The sequence below is a fragment of the Zosterops lateralis genome (genome assembly GCF_965231275.1).
Source record: "Zosterops lateralis genome assembly, chromosome: 7".
Taxonomy (NCBI): Eukaryota; Metazoa; Chordata; class Aves; order Passeriformes; family Zosteropidae; genus Zosterops; species Zosterops lateralis.
The window spans coordinates 19,432,066-19,454,586 of NC_139767.1; the positions used below are offsets into that span (position 1 = coordinate 19,432,066).

The following is a 22,521-nucleotide window of genomic DNA, read 5'->3' on the forward strand; positions in this document are numbered from 1 at the left end:
AATAAGTAATACAAACTGGTTTTCCATGGTTTAAAGGCAACTGTAGTTTGCAGAACATTGAAGTTAGGCCTAAGAGGGTCTACATTACAGGAAGGGTAAAAAGTATTTAATACTCCTCTCCCACAAATGTCACAGGAAGTAGACAATAGGAGACATACAAAAATGAGTTGTAGCAAAGAGATTAAAAAAATACCAAAGCATCAGCTGTATAAAACCAATGGTAGCCCATATTTCTCTGAGATACAGAAGGCTGTGGTAATGAGAAAATGAATGAAATGGGCATGAGGCTTCCTGTGAGGGCACTCTGTGTAAAACACTGAGTGTCTCAATCAACCAGCATTGATCATCAGTGACATGTGCTGCAGGGTCACAGCTTTCGCCCTCATGGCCTGTTCAGAACCAGAAAGTGATTTTCACCTGAATCAGATACAGATTTAAGACAAGATTCACTTCACTGTAAGCAAAGCTTTAGTGCATGTACTTGGGTCTCAGAAAAAGCATTTGGCATTGGCAATCAATCACATGGTCACAGAATGGTCACAGGCTGAGGCAGGAGATATGAAGCTGTGACACCTGTACCAATTCTGCTGGAATCATTAAATAAATATCAGGTAGAAAAAACTACAAAAGGGCAACAAGGAAACAGCATGGGGCACTTTGGTATTTTAAAACTAGCACTACTTAACATCGATCAAGACCCAAAAGACTCCAATGTCCACCCTTGTTGTTTGATCAGGTATTTTTACCATATTCTGCAATGTTGTTCTTTATGAAAAACAACCAAACAAAACCATCGACCCACCATGTATTTTTCTTTTGATACAAAATATGCCAATATGGGAAACAGCACACAAAGGGTAACCTGAATCTTACTTTACTATAATCTGGGCTGTCTAGGAGAGAAGACAAATTCTTACTATTTACTAATAAACTCTAATTTCCTCAATTTTCTACTTCGACATCTCAACCACTGTGTCTTGTACTGTACTATAAACAAGGAGCATAGAATTGAAATACAGAGAGGTTATAGAGTACAAACTCTCATTTATAGAATTACTAAATGACAATTCTACAAAAGGTGTGAATATACAGAACCTCTAAAGGTCTCACATTTACCATGAACCATGCGAATAATTTCAGTCAATCTTCTAAAATATGTGCAATTAACCTCTAAATACTTAATGGCCTCCAAATGCACCTTGCTAAGCTCTTCATCAGAAAAGCAAACAAATTCAAATGAAAAAGGAATCAATTGCATGGCATTTTCTCTGCAGAGTGGAAGATGAAGCCAAAGCTTTCACACCTATTAATTAAAACAGCAGACTGCCGTGTCTGATCACTAAATCACTTGGTCCTTCCCACTAGAGACAGAAAAATTGTGAATTTGTAATTTTTATGATAAACCTCTAGCTTGAAAAATCAGTCATGGTTTAGCACAGGTGGGTGAAGTTCTTAAGGCTTCCCCTTATCCTATTTCCCCAAATGTGTAATTTGAATTTCTTACCTCACTTACTTTCCAGACACATCTGTATGAAGTTTATCCTAGACTGCTAAAAACAGACTCTAAAAAGCCAGGATTATAGGGGGTAAGTATGTCATTGGGTGTTAGCTGAACCAAGGCAACTGTGTACATGCTTCAGCACATCACAGATGCAACTGAATTTAAACCTCAAAGGAAGAGTTTCAATGCCAGATGCGCCATTCAACAGTGGGGATCGAGGGCCCTTGACAGGCTTGAGAGGGGGGCTGATGGAAAACTCATGAAGTTCAAGCAAGCCAAGTGCAAAGTCCTACTCCTGGGTTGTGGCAGTCCAGGCACTCCTACAGATTTGGTGGAGAAGTGATTGAGAGCAACCCTGTGGAGAGACCTGGGAGTGATGGTTGATGAACTTAATGTGAACCATCAGCATGCACTCACAGCCCAGAAAGCTAAATGTATCCTAGGCTGCATCCAAAGGAGTGTGGGCAGCATGGCAGGGGAGGGGATTCTGTCCCTCTCATGAGACTCCACACAGAGTACTACAGCCAGGTCTGGTGTACCCAACATAAGGAGGACATGGAACTGTTGGAGCTTGTCCAGAGGAGGGCCATGAAGTTGCTAAGAGGATTGGAGCAAAGAGGAGAAAAGTTTAGGTTAGCTATTAGAAAGAAATTCATTATTTCAGGGATGGTGAGATACAGAACAACTTGCCCAGGGAAGCTGTGGATGCCCCAACCCTGGCAGTGTTCAAGACCAGGTTGGATAAGGTCTTGAGCAACCTGGTCTAGTGTGAAGTGTCCCTGCTCATGGCAGGGGGGTTGGGACTAGATGATCTTCAAGGTCCCTTCCAATTCTGTGATACCCTAACCACATACGTAGAGATGGTGAATCATCTCAAGGGCTGTAGCCTTGACCCTAGATCTGAATGAACATTACAGAGCATTTCTGAAGAGGACCAACAGGGACCAAAGTCCTCTGGCACAGGGATTGTTATTGGGGACTGCTCTATGCCCTGGTATCACCAACATTGCAGCATGTGGTCTATGTTGTGCATGTTGATAGTTCAGAGCAACATTCTGTTCTCATGTAAGACAAAATATTTTGCCAGAATGTCATTTCTGTAACCATCTTTGCAGAAGGGAAATGGTTCAGTGGAGGCAGCAAACAAGACCATGAAAGAGGTGTGTTTAAACTGATATTATCTATTACCATTTTAGCAGGTCAGATTTCACAAATTATATTCTTAATTTAATACATCCCAGGATAGTTTTATTTTAAAATCTTGGCATAATCTTTACAGCAATTACTACACAGCTGCAAACACCATGGGTAGGATACTTTCTATTGCAATCAGTGTATTTTCACATGTATAACCTACCATGCAGATAACTGTATGAAATCAAATGCACAGGAGACATGAAAAAAATTAGAGGAGAAGAAACTTTCTGGGGAGAAGGAGATTTAAGTAAGGCTCCCTTGCTCCCTCAGATATACTCATGGACATGTAAGCTATGCAGCTGCTGGATTTCAAGGTTATCTGGCTTTTTCAAAAATGCTCTGTGGGTAGTAGAACTGGCAGATCTTTTGTGATTTACAATTTCTGAGTTTTCTTACCTTTATTCTTTACTAAGTTGAGGTACTATTTCCATTCATGCCATTCCAATCTTGCTTTTAGCACACCTCCTTTTTCCTAACACACAGGAGTTTCTATGGTTAATAAAAGTTTTAGAAGTTTTCAAATAGGACAAATCTCAGTTTTCAAAAGAAAGAAGTGACAACACAACTTTCTTCAATGAAATCTGTATAAAACAGAGTCTTTAAACATGTTTTATGGCATCAGAAACCATTTATATTTTACTATTTGCATAGGTGGAAGGAATCAGAAATGACCTCAAGACTCAGGTTTCCATTTGAACACAGCACCCTTTCTATATAGAAGACACGCTTAAGATTTTTTTTCCTGGTTTGTTCCTTCCTTTATTCTTTAAATTTTATATATATATATATGTATCTATATGCATATACATACATACATACATATATATGTACGTCTTTGGTCTATAAACACATTGGTTCTGTGTGCACACACACAATACTGTTGAACAGTAGGTTGCATAGAGTCTGTTTCCCAAGAACTCTGCCTACTTTTGGCACTGCTGTCACAAATCATAGAAGAGTGTCCTTCAAGAGCTGTAAGATCTTTAGCATCCTACCTCAAACTTTGATCTAGAGACTGGAAGAAGTATGTATATAATGTTTAAAAAGATGTTTACTTAGGGTGTAACTTTGTCTTCTTTGGGACACTATTTGGAAATCTTGTATGAAAAAGGAATGCAAGATTGTTTTACAGATGTTCCCTAATTTTATTTGTAATGAAATACTGCTGAGCATGCAAAGGTTGCTGTGAATTACACTAAGTGAATTTTGATCAAGTTCTCACACATGTAAAATAAACTAATTCTAGTAATGTATGACATTCTGCCTTCTCCCTCTTCACCCTGCCAAGGAAGTGCAATAATTTTGAGAACAATACCTAGACTGAGCTGTGTCCAAGGAAGCAATGAACTTTTCATCTGCTGTTTTTCCATTACACCCTTGCTCTCAATCAGGTGAACATGCAAGAGCAATTTCAGGAGTTAGGTCTGGATTCAGAACGGTACATTTGAAGAAACACCTTTTTACATGGAATCTCTGCAAAAAGCTAAAATCTGCAGAGGTCAAAAATTGAAAGGCCAAAAAAAAAAGATAAGAATTAATTATCCTAAGTGCTGACAACAATGCTTTTGGGTATTTGCACAACAAATCAAGTCTACTTCTAATGCAATTAACCACCAAATTGAATTTCAAATTACGCTAAAAAATGTTCTACTATTACCACATTTTTTTCCCAAATTGTGTTGGAGGAACAGTAACTGTGATTTGATAGGCAGTTTCAAAAACCAGTACTTTAAAACACAAAGATAGCAAAAATATCTGAAGCAGATCTAAAAATCTAAAAAGCTATGCTCTATCTTACTGTAAGTAACAAATCAAGCAACTATTACTTATAGCAGATTCAGCAAAAGCAACAGGGATGGACAGAAGAGATCTGAGCATGATGCTCTCCATTACCAAGAATCCAAGACATGAGGTTTGAGAATGGATATTCCCTTTTGTCCAGAAGTTCCCAAAAGAATAAAAAATAAATATTTCAGACCATACAAGTGAAAATACTGCTCCCATTGTGTCAGTTACATACACATACAGCATGCCTACGTATACAGAATGGTGTGCTGTCTTCATCCACAAACAGGAAATATGGCAGTGCGCTATCAGAATGCTTTGACACTCCTAATTTTTTCTGCTGCTGAAATACATGAATAAACCGCATTCACAACTTAGAATTTGCTTCCAGTAGCAAACAGTTCATTCTGTTTGTGTCTCATGATTGAACTGAAGGATTAATGCTCCTCTGAGGAAGTGGCACCAGTAAGATACCCATTTGTCCCATTGGCACCGCTTGTCCCATTTGTGGCGACAGTGCTGTGCGGGGCCTTTGAGCGAGGTACTGTCTCCTCCTCATCTGAGCTTGACTCAACATCACTTCGGGAATCCTTTGCTACCTGTAGAATGTGAAAAAGAAGTAAGCAGTAGGTAACTGTAAGGAAACAACTCAGCTTTTTGGTTCAAGCGAATCAGAGAATTCACATATATTTTCAATTTGAGCTTTGAAGACAATGTCAGCTCTGGCACACTTTGCCTGCCTGCACTCACTTCAAACACACGTCTGCACAGATATATGCCACGTGCAAAGGCAGGGTGAGAACTCAGCACTGGTGCACTGAAGGTATATTGGCCAAGTGATCAAAGCAAAGGGTTTTGCACAGACTGAAGTAAACAACAATCCAAGCTCCCAAATTCAACATAGGCTCAGTCCCTCTGCCCTCCTACTAACTACAACTTTATTTCCTGTCCTTCATCTGGAATGCTGCTCTTTGACCTGGCAATACAAAATGTTAAACCCAACTTCCTGCTCCTTATCTCCCAACTCACTGGAGACCACATGGCTCCAGGTAACAGTGCTGCGTGTTTGCAGGAGGAGACATAAGTACTGCTTGAAATAAAACTCACCACACCAGGTAACTGTAGTCTCTGACTTCAGACAAATGGTGAGAACAGCACTTGCAAAATGTGGACATAGTCCAGTTCAGTCCCTAACACAGGAATCACAGTTCAACTGTGTGCCTCACTGTGTCACTGGAAAGGTGTTTCAGAACCAAATGCACCTTAGTTGCTAGGGATTTCCTGCTAATTTTTGGCTGACTTCTTTGACAAATCTTGAAAATCTCTGAAACTAGCAGAAGTCCACTAGATGTAGTACAAAAAACCAGCATCGACAGAAAGGTCTGAAGTTTAACCTGCCTGCAGCTCTACGGATGCCATTTTCATGCCTGCTTCTAATCCTGTTTGCATAGCTGAGCGTCCCAGTTTCTTCACAATCTATCCCTGCTGTGCTGGTTGCCACCATTGGGCAATTACAGCTGACTTTACTACAGCAAATAGACATAAAAGGGGGCAAAATGTATGATGAGTCTTTTTCCTGAAGAGCTAAAACCACTTGAAGAACAGGGCCACTGCGTGTAATTTTTTGCTTACAGTAATCCTCTTCTCCTCTGGAAAGTCTTCAAGACAATGCCACTCTCATGTCAGAAGGGGCCATTTGCCTTTGGGGCTCCCAGTGTTGCCCTTGCAATATCATAGTACCTGAGAGACACTATTCTGCTTGGAACGAGTGAAAAAAGAAAACAGTTCCCATATAGCTCCCAGTAAGTAAAGATTTTAATGTCAATGTCTAGCAAGCCCACAATTCTGACACCTGTCAAACTGGACTTCAGTTGGGGTCAGAAATTTGGTTCCATCCTTTACAGAGCTTCAATTAATAGGTTACTTCAGCGTCTTTCATATAAAGGGACTTTTATATTGCAGCTGGTGGGGGTATAGAAATACACTTAGAATTATACACTTATCAGACAGAAGAGAATGGTCTCAGGACACAGTACTGAGCACCTGTGATCTATGTGATGGCAAATCAGACGACTGAACAATTCTGCATCAACTTAAATTCTCTTAATAGATTCACTGCCAATTCTTCTGCTAGGATCCTGCCCCAAAGCCAAAAGAAGATTCTATGCTGTAGCCAGTTCTGCTAAACATGGGATCTGTTCTCTTTATTTTTAAAATACAGCAACAAAGCAGGATCTTTGCACTTAAAACCTGATATCAATGCAACACGTCTTGCAGTACTTAATACTTATCTGCAAGATATTTATAATGTGTTGTGAAAATAGTTCTAATTTTTATCGCAGAAATTGAAAGAATGACACAGTGAGTGGAGAAGTAAGTTAAGATCTGAAGGAAGATGAATCCTCTCTATGTATGTCATACATATCCATCTCTAACCTGGTCACTGTGCTACTGCAAGTGTCTAACTGCTCTAACTCTGTACAATCTCATTTTTCTCCTGTGCAATTGTTAGAACTACAAGGTGTGATGCCAGGGGAGAAATGATGCCTCAAGTTTTAGCTTTCATGTTCTTCAGATTCTGTGCTGCCTAGGGGTGTAGTTCTGAGCCTCATATTAAGTGCTAGTAAGCTCTCTTCACAAAGTAGGAAGGCAAATCCTTTTCCTGCTGAAGACCAAGGACAACTTTCATGCCCAAAAACATAAACAACAGTGGACTGAAGGGAGAAATAAGAAGGATGAGACCTCACAACCTGAAGCTGTAATTGGACAATTAAACCCCAATACCAAATGGACCAAAACTTATAAAAGTGTAAGACTTCGTGAGCAGTCATCCATTTTGTGACCATTCTAAGTCCACCTTGGGTGTAGCCCTGGTCAGGCTCTTGTCCTGCCCAAGGTGTATCTTAAAGGCCTTTAATAAATACCTACTTTATTCTCTAGCTCTGTCCAGTCTCTGTTTCAGGTCAGCCTTCCCAAGGCATCAGGTGAAGGATTTATGGTCTCAAGGTGTGTGTCCTGAATGCTGACAGAAGAGATGCTTATCCTGCTGATATATATATGTGTGTGTATACACATATGTATGTATGTATGTATGTATGTATCTATCTATCTATCTATCTATCTATCAATCTATCTATCTATCTATCTCTGTATGTAAAAAGGGTGCGGCATAATAGCACCCAGCTACTACAGACAGAAGTGGGTTTGAATGGTTTTAGGTGATGCATAGCCAAGAAGTAAAAACAGCCTTTAAAGATAGTCTTTACTTAAATATATAAATACAAACAATGGATAAATACCAAGCAGAAACTACAAATTAAAAGATTTAAACTAACCTACACCACAAACACCAGTGTTATCAGAATAAATCTTTTGCATAGTAAATGTAAAGAAACTTACATGCAAGGGGTTCCACTTCCCAGCCTTCCAGCACAGCACAAGGGAAAGGATAAACAAGCAGAGTATGAGAGAGTAGGAAGCAGTCTGAAGTCACTGGTATAATTCAGACACGACAGCTGAGGCTAGTAATTGCTAAAAGCAGCGAGGACTAAAGCATGGCCTCCAGGCAAAATACAGCTTGTGAAAGCACTGTCTTTCATAGACTGAATGGCAGATTCTGGGCTCTGCCAATGCATGGCTGAGCTCTCCAGTACATTCATAGAAAGCGGTTTTCTGAAGAACAATCCCACTCACTTTGGGGTCAGTCACATCAATGCGCTCTGCTCTTCAAGGGCAAAGTGTCCTGATTTTACATTATCTCTAAGGGTTAGTTCTACCATCTGCACATAAGCCCTGTATCTGCACAGCAACTGTAATGGGGTTGGTATTTCTGGGAGTGACATCTTCCTGTCAAATGTACAACTGGCAGCAAAGACACTAAATTCTAGCCTGAATAGTCTTGCTCTGGGAATACTAGAAATAAAATACGTAGCTCTTTGCAATAGATCATTAATACCAAAACCCAGAAGAGGCTGTGATCTGTAACTTGTGCCACTAGCAAATGCAGCAGAATATAATTTTGTGTTACTATTGCTATCACTTACAGCTGTGAAATGAACATTTTGCTAACAACTACTATAAAGAAAAAAACCAGAACTGGCAGCCTCAAGAAAGCAGTTTACTCGTTGGGTTTCTATAATCTGATTTCCCTAATGTAGTTTAGTTCAGTGTACTACGTTGTAAAAAAGAAGTGCGGAAATAACAATAAAGACAATCACTATACAGAGTATTATTAACTTAGATCTGAAATTCATTAGGAGTGGGAAAAAGTTTCCAGGAAAGGAAAGAAGAGTTTATCTAAAACAAGAGGTGTCTTCAGTAGCATGTTATGGATTAGGGAAAAAAACCTCAAACCAAACCCAAAGAAAAAATTACCTCTATTGATAATGAAAAACCTAAAATCATGAAACAGAATTGTGTTGTCTTACCTTGCCCTTTGAAATAGCTTTGTAGGCTGCCTTTATGATTAGGTAAGACCAAAGACAGTGCAGAACTTGAAGAACCATAAGCAGCACATTGAAGACCCACAAGGCAGGAAAATTGCCCAGTGCTTCATACAGTTCAAACAATGTTGTATTTAATATCCTAGGAAAAAAAAGGGACAAAAAAATAATAACACTTTCCTTAAGCCAACAATTTCAAAGAAGTTATTTTTAAATCAAAACAACAAGTGCTTGATTAGATGGGATCCATACGGACAGTGGATCAAATGTTGCTTTCAATATTTATTTCAATATTTGATTTGTAAACATTGCATACAGAAAACAAATATCTCAATGTGCATTTCTTCTCTTCCTCTATACAGCTAGCAGGTGGTGTTTGACTCAAATAACTCCTTCCCTGATTGATAACAAAAATTACTGTATTTCATGATTTTGAAATAAAGTTATTCCACCTCAACTGCCTCCAGTAGGGGTTTGGTGCCCCCGTATTAGCCACTATTTGCACAAAATCCGATTTGCATACCACTTATTTACAACCAAAAGTAAAACTGAGCAGTTACATAAAGGAGAGGTGGACAGTGGGGCAGTGAGGGATGGGAGACCTTATTGCAGCCTTTTCATACTGAAAGGAGCCTTATAAAAACATGGGGACAAACTTTTCAGCAGGGCCTGTTGAGATTAAACAATGGCTAATGGTTTTAAGCTAAAAGAGGGTAGATTCATATTAGATCAAAAGAAGAGGATTTTTACAATGACAGTGGTAAAACACTGGAACAGACTTCTCAGAGAGGTTGTAGACTCCCCACCCCTGCAAACACTCAAGGTCAGGTTGGGCACGGCTCTGAGCAATCTGATCTAGATGAAGGTGTCCCTGCTCATTGCAGGGGGGTTGGGCTAAAGGGCATTTAAAGATCCCTTGCAACGCAAATCATTCTATGATTCTAAGAAATTCAGGCAGTTCTAGACATTTGAACTGAATTTTTGAGAATTAGTATTTCAGATGCAGGCAGTAAACTGATGTTGTAATGACTTCTGAAGATTTATGAATACAGCACTAACTTTCTGCCCAAATACTCTGCCACAGCAGGTGATTTCAATTTATCTTAGCAAACAGCCTGAGAGCAGAGTGGAGAACAGACAACGGAAACAATGGCATTTTAAAATCAAATAATGATCTAGGAATGGCTGTTAATTATAGGAGAAAAATAAGGCAATATAAGGATTTGTCAACCTTCATCCATTTCCCCTGCTGATGTAGAAATTCATTAAGAACTCCACTGTCTATGTTCTCCCCTCCTTGTTTTAAATACACCATCCCCAGCAGTCACTAGATGGCGCGTTCAGCCCGGCCAACACCGCAGGCTCGGGGCACCGTCCTGGGTAGGGGAAGGCACCGGGACCCTGCACGGGCTCCAGAGCAGAGAGCTCAGTGGAGAAGTCAGGGATACTGGTTTCAGCTTTTTAATAAACAACCACATTTGCCACAATCCTTCCCAGCAACATAAAACAAGTTCAGGTAGTACTAACATGAAATACGTAGAGACAACAAATCCAGAATACAACATTTAGTGGTAATGATTTATGTGTATAACACCATTGGTCAAAAATCAACCAGTGATTTCTAATATACTGGCCTTAATACTGTAGGGGTATTTCATACTACTTCTACCTTTTTACTTTTGCCTTCTTACACTGCAGAAGTTGATGTTTTATAACCTTCCTATACAGCTGTGTTTTTACATTGTCTTCTGTTTATGGCATGAATGCCAGAAAATGTTTTCCAGTTTGCAAAAACCTCACCATATTATTGCTTCTGTTGGGTAGAACTCTTCAGTCTCAGCTTTGTGCAATTTGTTCTGCCAGTGGCAGATCTATTTGTCACAGCAACACCCCCCTTTACAGTTCAAGTGGACACACTCATCATATAAAAAAAGAGGTGAAATCAGCACTGTTCTGCTTCACCAGTGCTTACTGCAGTTCTAACCATTATATCAAATTCAAACTTGAAATCGACAACTCCTGTATATAAAGTTACCATTGTTTACACTCAACTGTCTTTATGTCTAAAATTTTAAATGCTACAGAATTGTAAAAGAAGCTTATGCAAGGTTTCTGTTTCTATTTTTATTAACTGGACCAAATTTGTCTCTGAGGACTTCCACAGAAGTCAAATAAAAAGCATTTGAGATGAGCTAGACCACTCTTGCAGAAGTCAGGAAGGAAGCAAGGCCAAAAAGAGTGCTTTTGGTACCAAAAACAGTTGCATGTGCAAATGACTCATATATTGTGTATCAGATAGCAAAATGAGCCTCAATAAAAAAGCAGACTTCTTTCTAATCTGTTCATGTCTGGCAAACTAAGGACAAGACTGGAATTCTCCACTAAAGCTGCAAAAAAGATCTTATTAATTGCTCAGCAATGCTAAGAGGGTTCAGTGGTCTGATGTGCAGGCTAGGTGTTCTCATGGAGCTAAGGCTATGTTTAAGCACCTATAGAGCAGACGCTGAGCGAAAAACACAGAAAACTACAGAAAAAATGGAGGTAAATAAACTCTCAAAATAAATAATTTCATATTAGAAGTCTGAAATGGGGAGAAAATTCATAAGGTTATTAGTCAGCATATACAAAGAAATTCTACTTGCAGAGACTGAGAAAGAAAGGGAGGGAAGACAGGTTAGATGCACTTTCCATCAATTTCACTGCTACAAGTATTCAATGGAAGCATTTTAATCGACTACACAAATAATAGGGACTGAAAATAGCAGCATGAAAATGGATTACAAAGAGGAGACAGTGCCTATAAGATGTATATGCAAATAAATCTTAGACTCAAATACTCAGAAAAACATTTAAATCTGTAAACACACTTGCTGGGACTTTTCAAAGCTCTCCAGTGGTTCAATCCCAGCTTTTCATAATGAAGGTAGAAACTTTGATTCTTGGGTATCTGACTTGAAGCAGCTGAACTTGATGTCACAGGGGAAATTACTTTAAGCTGCTTTCTGAAAATTTTTGTCAGCATTTCTCAGATCTTTGCAATTTGAAACTAAATGTTAGCATCTGCTTTTGAAAATCATTTCTGGACTGTTTTTTTCCTGAGCCTCTGGAAGATTTTGATAGCTGGAGAACACAATGCAATTTCATAGAAGGTATTCTTCCCTTGTTAAATGCATCCCAAGGAGGGTTGTGCACCTGGCTGTGTGAAGCTCTCAGTTTAGTGTCTTGAATTAAGCAGTATGGCTGATGAAAGCAAATAAAAATAAATTTACCACTTAAGATCCAATCTACTCTTACAGAAATTTGTGGTATTTTTTCAGGAACACTGCCACAATATCTGAGCCACTGGGAGAGATAATACTGTAGTTACTGTACTACCACTCTAATTAAACACTCAGAATAAAATGAATACATTTTCAACAACTACTAAACAATCACCTGCAACACATCAACAGTAACACAGGTTTTTCCTCTAGTCTCTAGCTCTTCATCTAGCCAACAAAGCAGTACTTGGGACACTGGAGGTAACAGATCCACACTGACTCATTAACATTACACTCCCTTCCCACAACTTAGCGGGGCCCAAATCCAGGCTCTTGGGTATCAGCTACTAATTCTTGGCAAGCTGATCCCTTGTCTTGCACCAAGGATGAAAGGAAAACCTGGAGATGAAGGGAGATAAAGAAAGAGAGGAATGGGTGGAAGAGTAGAATCCTTATCTATATTGTCTGAGAACTGACAAGAATGTGCTGTGTTTGCTTCTGAAAGGATCCTGAGAGGAATGAAAACATGTGAAAAGGAAGATCACGTGGAAGGAGTAGGTACAAAGCAGGATGATGGGCACTATCATGACATCCAATAGGAGCAGAAACTGTGCAGCTGAAATTAGTGCTACTGCAAGTTGCCCTTCCTTCTGTAGCACTATCCAGTGACTACATATTCTGCTGCAACATGCTGAATTAAAGTCACTTTGTTAACATAGCACAATAGGCAGAAGTCTCAGATATGACCAAGGACAGCACAATATGACACCAGCTTGTCTAAATAATTCAGAATAAATGTCTCATCTCCATTATGTGTATATTAGACAACAGTATTCTATATTGCAGCATAACACTTGTATTGAGACACCTTTCAATATGCCATACATTACCAAGAAAATAGATAATTGCATTCATGTAATTATGGAGTTACATCAATTATCCCATTTAATGCAAGTAACTCAACAGTACTCCTACCAGCAATGCTTCAAAGTTTCTGCCTTTTTTGTAATTTTTCCTTTAATAAACCAAATAATTGCACTTACTTCTGCCCCCAAAACATTTGTAGTTTATTCTTTTATTATATGTGGTAAAAAGTGACTATGACCAGAGAACAGAAAGTCAGGAGCTCGAAATTGTGGATCTAGCTGTTATATTAACTTATGTGATCTAAGAAATTTTCACATTTCTTTACACAGTTCAAAGAATTAGCACACCTTGTTGGCCACATAAAGATGCTGTGAGAACTATTAGCTTGTTTATAAAACACTGTGGACTACTTCCTTAACAGATGCCATAAAACTGACAGGTAGAAAAAAATATCACTGAGATTCACAGATAAATGAAGAGCAGTGGAGTGTGAGAGCACATGTATGGGCACATGCTGATCAGCCACAGGATGATAAATCAGATACATTTCATCAGTGGTCAAGATTCATCTCTGGGATTTAGACCTTGATTGAAATCTAATAGGACTTCCTATCCCAGGCTGCCCCAGTTACCTTTAATGACAGTGCTGAACAACAGACCTTTACACAGATGTTTCTGCATGAGACTTCAAATGAGTTAAACATATTTTTACCTGAGAAATATATGGAATCATACACAAAACAGTCAATAAATTGAGGAAACTTTGGTTTATAGCACTCCATGTACTGGAGTCTTCAAGCTGCAGTATAGCTAAATATTTAATTATAGCAAATCCAGTACATAAGGGCTATACTGCCAAGTTTTTCATCTGAGTTTCAGCTTGGCCAGCTGCTGTGTCTGTATCACTGTTCTGCTTCTTGGTTCTTGCTGAGTGGGAGAACAAGCTTGTTTCCCTTTTCAGATCCTGCTGTCTCTTACATTTTCAGCCCTCCAGAGTATCAGCACATGGCAAATATGAGAGGAGTAGCAGAGACCCACTGTGAACAGGGAAGAGTTAGATGAACCAGTCACCCACACAGAATCAATGAAGCAGGGAAAGAAGGACTGGGAGAGAAAGAGAGAGATGATCTTTTAACAGCATCTCAGACTGATTAATTAGATTGTTTGGTTGGTGATGCTCATTACCCTCCTTTTAGAGAGCTGATGAAAGACCTCTGCAAAATGCACGACAGAAAGAATATAAACTATTGAGTCAGTATTTAGAGCAACATTAAATCCACACACTTCAATTATATCACATGGCATTCTGCTCACCCACAGCAGCCCCACATCAGAGGATTTTCTGACATGGTACTAATACATGCTCAGCTGCTGTGGAGATGGGTGGCTCCTGGCCTAACAATAATCAGGAACAATACGTCTTTGCAGAAATTACAGCCCTGCCACTGAGACTGTGTTATTTTAAGCCCTGTGTGCAGATCAATAGGATTTCCAATTACTTAACTAAAATGATGGAGCAGGCAGGAAATTATTCATGTTTGATGTACTGTAGAAGAGACCTGATCAAGCTGTCACTGTCCTGGTTTCAGCTGTGCTTTTCACTCACTTCCTCCTCATCAGCAGTTACTGCCCATTAGCTGATTTTGCAGCCACTGGTATGAATAGTAGCATTTACACTCTTGTGGATAGAAAAACAAAGATACAAGGTCATAGACACTTTCACAATCCAAACCCAAACCTCAGAAGAGTCTTTCAATAGATATCAGGATATGGAGAGAATTCAAATTTCTTAGCAGAATTTATTTATACTCAGCAATATGTTATATCAGTAATGTGTTATGGCAAAATGCTTGTGTAAAGGTCCATGATAACTCATAGGTACTGAGGAATGATGTTATGCTTTTCTTCTTTGAAGAATAACATGAACCCCAGGCAAATGGATCTTGATATGTGTTCTCTGTTGCTCATGTAAAAGTTCTGTATGTTCCTGAAGATTTTCAGATTTTTCAAAGAGGAAAAGCATTTGTTGTAAACTATAGTTTCCAGTCCTTGCAAAACAGTGTCAGAGTTCATATAAAAAAGCCTTTCTCATGCTCCTTTCTGTTGACTAAAAATAAGTGCAGTTGTGTTTAACTATATGCCACATCAATGTCTGTGTAGTCATCCGTAAACTGTTTTCAGTTCAACCTGATTTTCTCAATAATTATCTATACTTTCAGAGATATTATGGGTCAAACCCTGCTATTGTGCAACACTGATGAAACCTACAGAATGTGCTCATTTACATGGGGGGGCTGGGCTCTCCCAAGGTGTTCAGCCACAATGACCTTCTCCTAGCTGAACATGAACGAGGTACCAGCTCTGTCATGGCTGTTGATCATGGTATTCAAAAGTAATTTACAATTTCAAGCTGGTAAATTAATTTACTCCCCCGCTTTTGCACAGCTATGATCTTTACATCCCACACATGTCAGAAGTTTGCAGTAGCATTGTTCTGCTTCTGTATTGACTCTGCAGCACCACAAAATATGTGTCAGTAAGAGCAAACCCTGGTGCTAAAGATAACTCTAAGAGAAAAGGGACTGAGAAGAGGCAGAATGTTTGCACAAGTTCAAACTACCTACCTGAGCAGATTTAAGAGTGGCTAAGATGTCTGACCACATGAAAAATACTCATGCTGCTTCCCTTGTCCTGACACATTTACACTTGGCAGAATAATTCTGAGCAAGAGAAGTGCCACTGCACAGGTATCTGTTCTGTTTCCAGTTGGAGCACAGGTTTTAGACAGGACATTTTTCTTAATAAAAGGAGAAGTAAGAACACTGACTGAATAGGCTATCCTTGACAACAGAAAGCGTTATTATAGCCACAGAGTACAGTCTGTAGAAACTGAAAATGAGGATAAGAATAGTTTTGAAAGTCCGATGAAATATTTTTTCATATAAACTTTTCCTGCTGTGATCACATGAAAATTTTAAAAATGGCAACACTGTGCAAATGCCACTTTTTGTTATTTACATTGCAAACTGATGATGGTGAATGACACCTCTAACCTTTCCATTTCTTATATCTCCCCTGTAAATAGCTGGATCTGTATTAACCTGGTACTCTAAAGATTTCATCCTTGCTTCTTGTAAAACTCCAGAGGCCTGAGTTCACAAATGCTGTAAAAGATTTGAGGAAATAAAATAACTAGGCATTAGCAAGGATAACATCTGATAATGTTTTGTCAGAAGCAGATGGGATGATAACATTATATACGCTCTGCTAAAGAGCTAAGACAAGAGTTGTGAGTAAATTTATAGAGACTTAGTTAATTAAACCTTCTTTTAAATCCATAAATTGAAGTCTATGAGTTCTTTGAATATACTATTGTTAGTTTGCCAAAACCTTGTTATTAAATGCTCTTGATAAACTGATTGATTATAATTTTCCTGCTGAAACTACAAACAGACTGAAATGTAAGCAGATAAGATAATTTTTGCTAGTTCAACAGTATGAATAGCATCAGGAATCAAGTATCAAAATCATAATTTATTCTTTTGGTATCTGCTACCCACAAGCAACTTATGATTGTGCTCTGGTTTAGACAATATTCTGAGCAAAACAAGCTTGAGACAGTGTCAGAAGAGATTATCTTAAAAAAGTTATTCTATTATACTAGCTAGGCTAGAAAGATTTACAATCCAACAAGAGTAACTAAAACCATTGCAAAACAATTGTGTTCATTCAAAGTGCAGACAAGGTCTGACCAGCTGGGATTCATCTGGCTACCTGAATTCTTACTATGTGATGTAACTGACCAGGACTCTTGCTTTAACTACTGCCTACATATTGCTTTGGCACTGTAGGGTACTTTTAAGGGTAGGCTGGAGTTTTATTTCACCAGTATGTTCAGAGGAGTGAAGCAGGGTGACTCTGCTGGGGTCCACATGCTGTCTTCCCACACAACACACGTACTCCAAGGGACAATCAGGAGAAAATGTGCCAGGAGAGAAAACCAGCATGAAAGACAACAATTCAACTTCACTACTTGTTAAGAGCTGTACAAACACAGTCACTATCAGCTGAAGAACAAAACTAGAAAAAAGGGAGGGTTAGAAAAGCTTTGTAGCAGCGGCTTCATATGAGAGTTCTGAACTGCCCTATTTGCTCAGAGAGAAGCTGATACCAGGATAAAGGAAAGGGAACAGTGCAAACTGGCAATACCATATCATTTGTTCAGCCATGTGCATGTGTGTGCATTAAGGACAGGGCTATGCCTCACACCAGTGCTCAGCCAGTGGTGGAACTCAGGAGGAACTATTCTGCCAGTCATGCAGAGACAACTGCAAGTCTGCTAATAAGTCTGGTAGTAATTAATAATGAACTACAGTTCATTACAGCTCACCATGGTGAACAGAAGTTAATTGTAACTCATGAAGAATCACGCCAGGCTTGTCTGGTTCATGTAGATACTCACTGCCATGTAAAGGCAATTAGATACTAGCCATGAGCCAGACTGTGTGCACAGTCACGAGCAAGCTTTAAAAATGAAACATTAGCAAGGAACAAAGTTGTTCTTCTGAGGATAGGCTGACCCATATTTACGTAAGGCACACTGGCACTAAAATCTCATATAGCAGCCATACACTGCAGTTGATGAGGAGACATACACCTGAAACAGCTTTGAATTTTAACAGTGAGAATTATTTTTTCCATTTTTCTCCCCAAAATATTTCCAAACAGACTCACAAACAGAACATTCAGCTAAGATGTACCTACTGACATCAAACAAGACTATACCAACTAATCCAAGTAGTTGGCTGTCCATCTTCACAGCTTTTAATGTGATACAATACTCTGGACACTGACAATGTATGAAGAGATGAAGAACAGAAGGGCATAACACAGAGTGCCTGGATTATACCAAATTTGCCTGGAGGAGAACTTGGTGGACAGCATATGCAGAACATGACCTCTGCTCCTTATAATCTGCTTCAATCAGGCTTTCATTTAAATCTGCACCATTAAGGCATTATTTTACATTTCTCAGTGCATGTATGTAATATGTGCAAGCTGAGACCTCACAGGTCACATGAATGCCAAGACTGTTCACTTGTGTCCTCGCCTTTTCACAGCAGCACTTGTCAGCAACACTTCCCTGAAACACAGGTTTTTATCTCCCAGACAATGTAACTCATTATAAAAGTAATCAAAAGAAGTGAAAAACTCAGAAAATAACTGCATGCTAGTAACTAGTCAGAGCAATTTGAAAGAGCCTGAATTTAACTGGCTTGGTGCCTTAACCTAGTAAATAAATATAAACCCAGCTTCCCTGAGAGCTTGAAGTAACTGCTTTACCCAGCCTGATTAGACTAGCCAAGGGCTCACATAATTTATATGAATTTTTTGGTTGGGATTACTTTCATTCTCCATACAATCCTGGATCACTCGAGAAGGCATCATGTTGCCCCTGACTCATGGAGAGCTGTGTTCTATGTTGTAATTTGCTAGAACGGTGATTATGTGCAAGTGGGAGAATTTCGCAAGCAAAATGTCTTGTCAGTGAAAATAGCAGCTTTACTCCTACATTCACTTAGCAGCAGGAGGCACAAAGTATCCTGGGGTTTTTGAATTATTGCTGAAATGAACTCCAGATGCCTGCAGAAAGACTACTAAATATATACCTAATTGCCAGTTTCTTTTGTCTTAGCCCTGCTGTTAAACACCCTTCAAACAATAGTATTTGATACATTCTGAATTCTTTATTAGCACCTTTATGCAAAATGAAATGGCACTTGTGCAAAGCAGCAGCACAACAGCACACCAGTGCTTCGGAAGTGACGTCTCTGGAGCCTGTCTCGGGTATTCACCTTCCTGTGTGGGGGAAGTTTTCTTATAAATTACAGTCTTGCTTTTACATTACATGCACATTGGTTTTATACCTCTCAGCTTTTATGCCAGAAAAATTTGCATATTTATGTAATATTAATCAGGCACCAAATTTTCTTATTTTGAATTTTCAGCAAAGGAGAGCAAAACTATACTTCCTGGCCTGCTGCCACTCCAGTGAGTCATCTTTGCTGACATGCAAACTAATAGGGCTGAAGATTCAGAATTTCTGTTTTATAGAGGAAAAGGATTTGGAAGACACAAGCTCATGTATCCCATGGTTCATCCCTGCTAACTCTGACTCCCACATGCATTGCCCACAGTACAGCTGAGAAGAAGGAAACTGCCTCTGGCTTTATCAGGTAGCCATCAGGAATACATACATCAAGGCTTTGGTCTGGAAATAAAATACTCTTAAAAAGTCAAAGATCATATATACCACACTAAACTATTTGCATATCCAAATAAATAAATAAATGTATTTTTCATTGATTAAGGGATACGCTGCTTTGGGCATAGACTTAGTTTTCTTCATGGTTGGTGGTACAGGGCTATATTCTGTATTTGTGCTGGAAATAGCATTGGTAATTCTAGGATGTTTCTGTTATTGTTGAGCAGTGCTCACACAGAGCAAAAGCATCTTCTGCTCCTCACACAGCCCTCAGTGAGGAGAATAGAGGTGCACAAGGAGTTAGAAGGGGACACAGCTGGGACAGCTTTCCCCAGGGAAACTCCACACCATATGGTGTCATACTCAGCATATAAACCTGGGGGAAGGAGGAAGGACATCACGTTTAGAGTGCTGGTGTTTGCATTTCCCAGGTCACCATTACACATAGAACCATGCTGTCCTGGAGATGGCTGAACACCTGCCAGCCCACAGGAAGTTGTGGATAAAAGCCTTGTTTGGCTTTGCTTGTGCGCACAGTTCTTGCCTTAACCTACTGAACTATTTTTATCTGAGCTCATGAGTTCTGTCACTTCTACCCTCCTGGTTCTCTCCCCCATTTCACTGGTGGGAAGTGAGTGAGCAGCTTTGTGGGGCTTTGTTGTCAGCTAGGGTTAAACCATGACAAGGCAGAGGGATCACCAGGGTAACCACTCTGGTTGTGACAGGGAGTACACAGCACACTGTCAGCTGCTGCATTCCTGTCAATGGACAATCCCTGGCTCAGTCTTCTTTACACTCTTCCTTCACATATTTCAATATTGATAAAACCCATTTTGAGCTTTCTCTTTTCTGTGCTAAACCGTCCCACCTGTCTCAGCCTTTCCTCATGAGAAAGGTGTTCCAGTCCCCTGATCAATCTTGGTGACTATTTGCTGGACTGTTTCCAGTAGCTTTGTGCCTCTCTCGTGCTGGGGAGGCCAGAACTGGACACAGCTCTACATGAGGCCTCACCAGGGCTGGTAGAAAGGAAGGGCCACCTTTCCCAGCCTGCTGCCCACACCCCTCTTAATGCAGCCCAGGGTACCAGCAGCCTTTGTTACCACAAGGGCACAGAACGGCCTCATGTTCACCTTGGTGACCACTGGAACCCCCAGTCCCCCTGGTGCAAGGCTGCTTTCCTGGTGGTCAGCCCCTAGAAAATACTGGTGCAGGGCTCTGCACTGCTTTTGCTGAACTTCTGAGGTTCCTGTTGGCTGGATCTCCTGCCTGTTGTGGTTCCTTCCCTTTGGATGGCAGCACAACCCTGTGGTGTATCAGCCATTCCTCACAGGCTGGAAGATGAGCAAACTTGCTGAGGGTGCACTCTACCCAATCATCCAGTAATTATGTAATTACAAGCCAGCAGTTTCATCATAGAAGGTTATCAGGTTGGCCAAGTATGATTTCCTCTTTGCAAACCCATCCAGCCCTCATCCGACTGAGCCTTCCCTAAAGCACAGTCACGTACTGCAGTCTCCAGTGGCAAAAATGCACTGGTGAAATTGGGTCCTCCCTCCATTCTTCAATATAAAACAGAAAGCAAGGGACAGGTGAAATACTATGAGCAGGAATGCCACCATTTTTCTATCTGAAATCATGGAAGTAGAAAAACTACCTTATTTCATTTACAGAAATTCAGTGAATGGCCCAGTTGGCTTCAAGGAAGGACTGAGCAAGGAAAGCAATGCTGTTAAAGAAAGAAAAAAACTGCTCCTTGAAGAAAATAACAAGTATTTCTAAACATGCAGTTTGTGTGTCTATCCATTTTCATGTTTTGCCATGTTTGTTCACCAACTCACAGCACATTAGGGACTGAGCATTATGACAACATCTTTGGAGTCATCAAATGCTAAATGAGACATCTACATTGCAGGGTTAAGCAGAGCTGATGACACAGCTCCCTAAGGGCATCTCGGTCTTACCCTGTTTGCATTAACAAAATCTCAAAGAGGTGCCATTAGAGAGGTTTGGAAAGGAAACTCTTGCAGGGAGGTTGACATTGGCATCTGTAAATCCTCTGCAAATCTGAATAAGGAGCTTGGTAGTAATCTAAATAAACTCTGCAACGGATACAATTTGTGGCATTCTTGGTGCTTCCCAAGAACAAAACTGTCATTGTTATCTTCTGATGCAATGAAGACCTCTCTTACTTTCCAAGAAATGCAGGTATCTGTGCTAGTTCTGTTTATAAGAAAGAAAGAATTGAGAATAGCAAAGAGCCAAGACCAACATCTTCTCTCAGCCTTCCTCATATAAAGTGCACAGGCTGCAGAAAAACTTTAATGTGCTTTTACAATGAAGTACATCCATATGTTTCCTAACTAGCCATCTGCCCTCTGGATGCAGAAGATCCTAGCTAAAGAATCCAACATCTATGTTCAGTCTGTGTGGATGCATGTCTGTGTACCTGCAATAGTGTGTGCACATGCAAGCAGCTGACTGCCTGGGACGACATGAGATTACACTAAGAGCTGTGTAACTACTTTCTCAACATATGTGTTACACAGCTGCCCCAAGAACCCCAATTCAAAGGAGAGCTGGAAAAGGAGTAGCCTGCAGTATCGTAATCTGCATGGCAATAACATCCTTATACTAATTTCAGCAGGTCAGACTTATTCCACTGTGTTTTTCTTTAAGCTGAAAGTGTTCATGAAGTGTGCACTGAAAGCTATTGAGAATATCCTAGCTTCAAGTTTAGTTGCTGGTAGGTTTTTTGGTGACTATTATTTTCATTTTCCTGTCATTTCTTGCCAACACAGCCAGCCATCTGCTAGTCTGAAGCCATGCTGTCTCCAGCCCACTTCTACCTTAAAACCAGCAGAAGCCTCAGATGTTTCTCATCCAGCACACAGTAAACACAATGGCACTCTAGCAAATAGGCTATTTCAGCACCTGGTTATGTCTGAAACTCTCACTGGTGCTTTGGGAAACAGAGTAACAGCAATGACTGGTGTTCAATAATAACATAGTTATTTCCAAGCTTGTTCGGTGCCTAGCATTTCAGGAAAACAATGTCCTTACTCACCATAAGGGATATATGCCAAGCCTACTGACAATGAAGACAACAGCAAATGTAAGGAACAGAAGGTCACTCAGTTTTTGACACTTGCAATAGTTTGCCATTTTGGCAGCCTGCAAAAGAAAAAGATGTCTCTTTACTTCCAT

The 22,521-nt window shown here is 39.9% G+C and overlaps 1 protein-coding gene across 2 annotated transcripts in view; it reads right to left on the reverse strand.

Annotated features, from left to right (window-relative positions):
* Positions 1-3,557: 3,557 nt before the first annotated feature.
* Positions 3,558-22,521, reverse strand: part of CERS6 (ceramide synthase 6) — a gene marked incomplete at its 5' end in the record, with an annotated part of 95,502 nt that continues 76,538 nt past the window's right edge. Inside the window, 4 exons of one of the 2 annotated variants that reach the window (XM_083864754.1) lie at positions 3,558-5,082; positions 7,883-7,906; positions 8,911-9,067; positions 22,382-22,488. In XM_083864754.1, coding sequence (XP_083720880.1) covers positions 4,921-5,082; positions 7,883-7,906; positions 8,911-9,067; positions 22,382-22,488 — 450 coding nt within the window. In that variant the 3' untranslated portion in view covers positions 3,558-4,920. The remainder of the gene's footprint in view (positions 5,083-7,882; positions 7,907-8,910; positions 9,068-22,381; positions 22,489-22,521) is intronic. The other variant, XM_083864753.1, reaches the window with a different exon arrangement.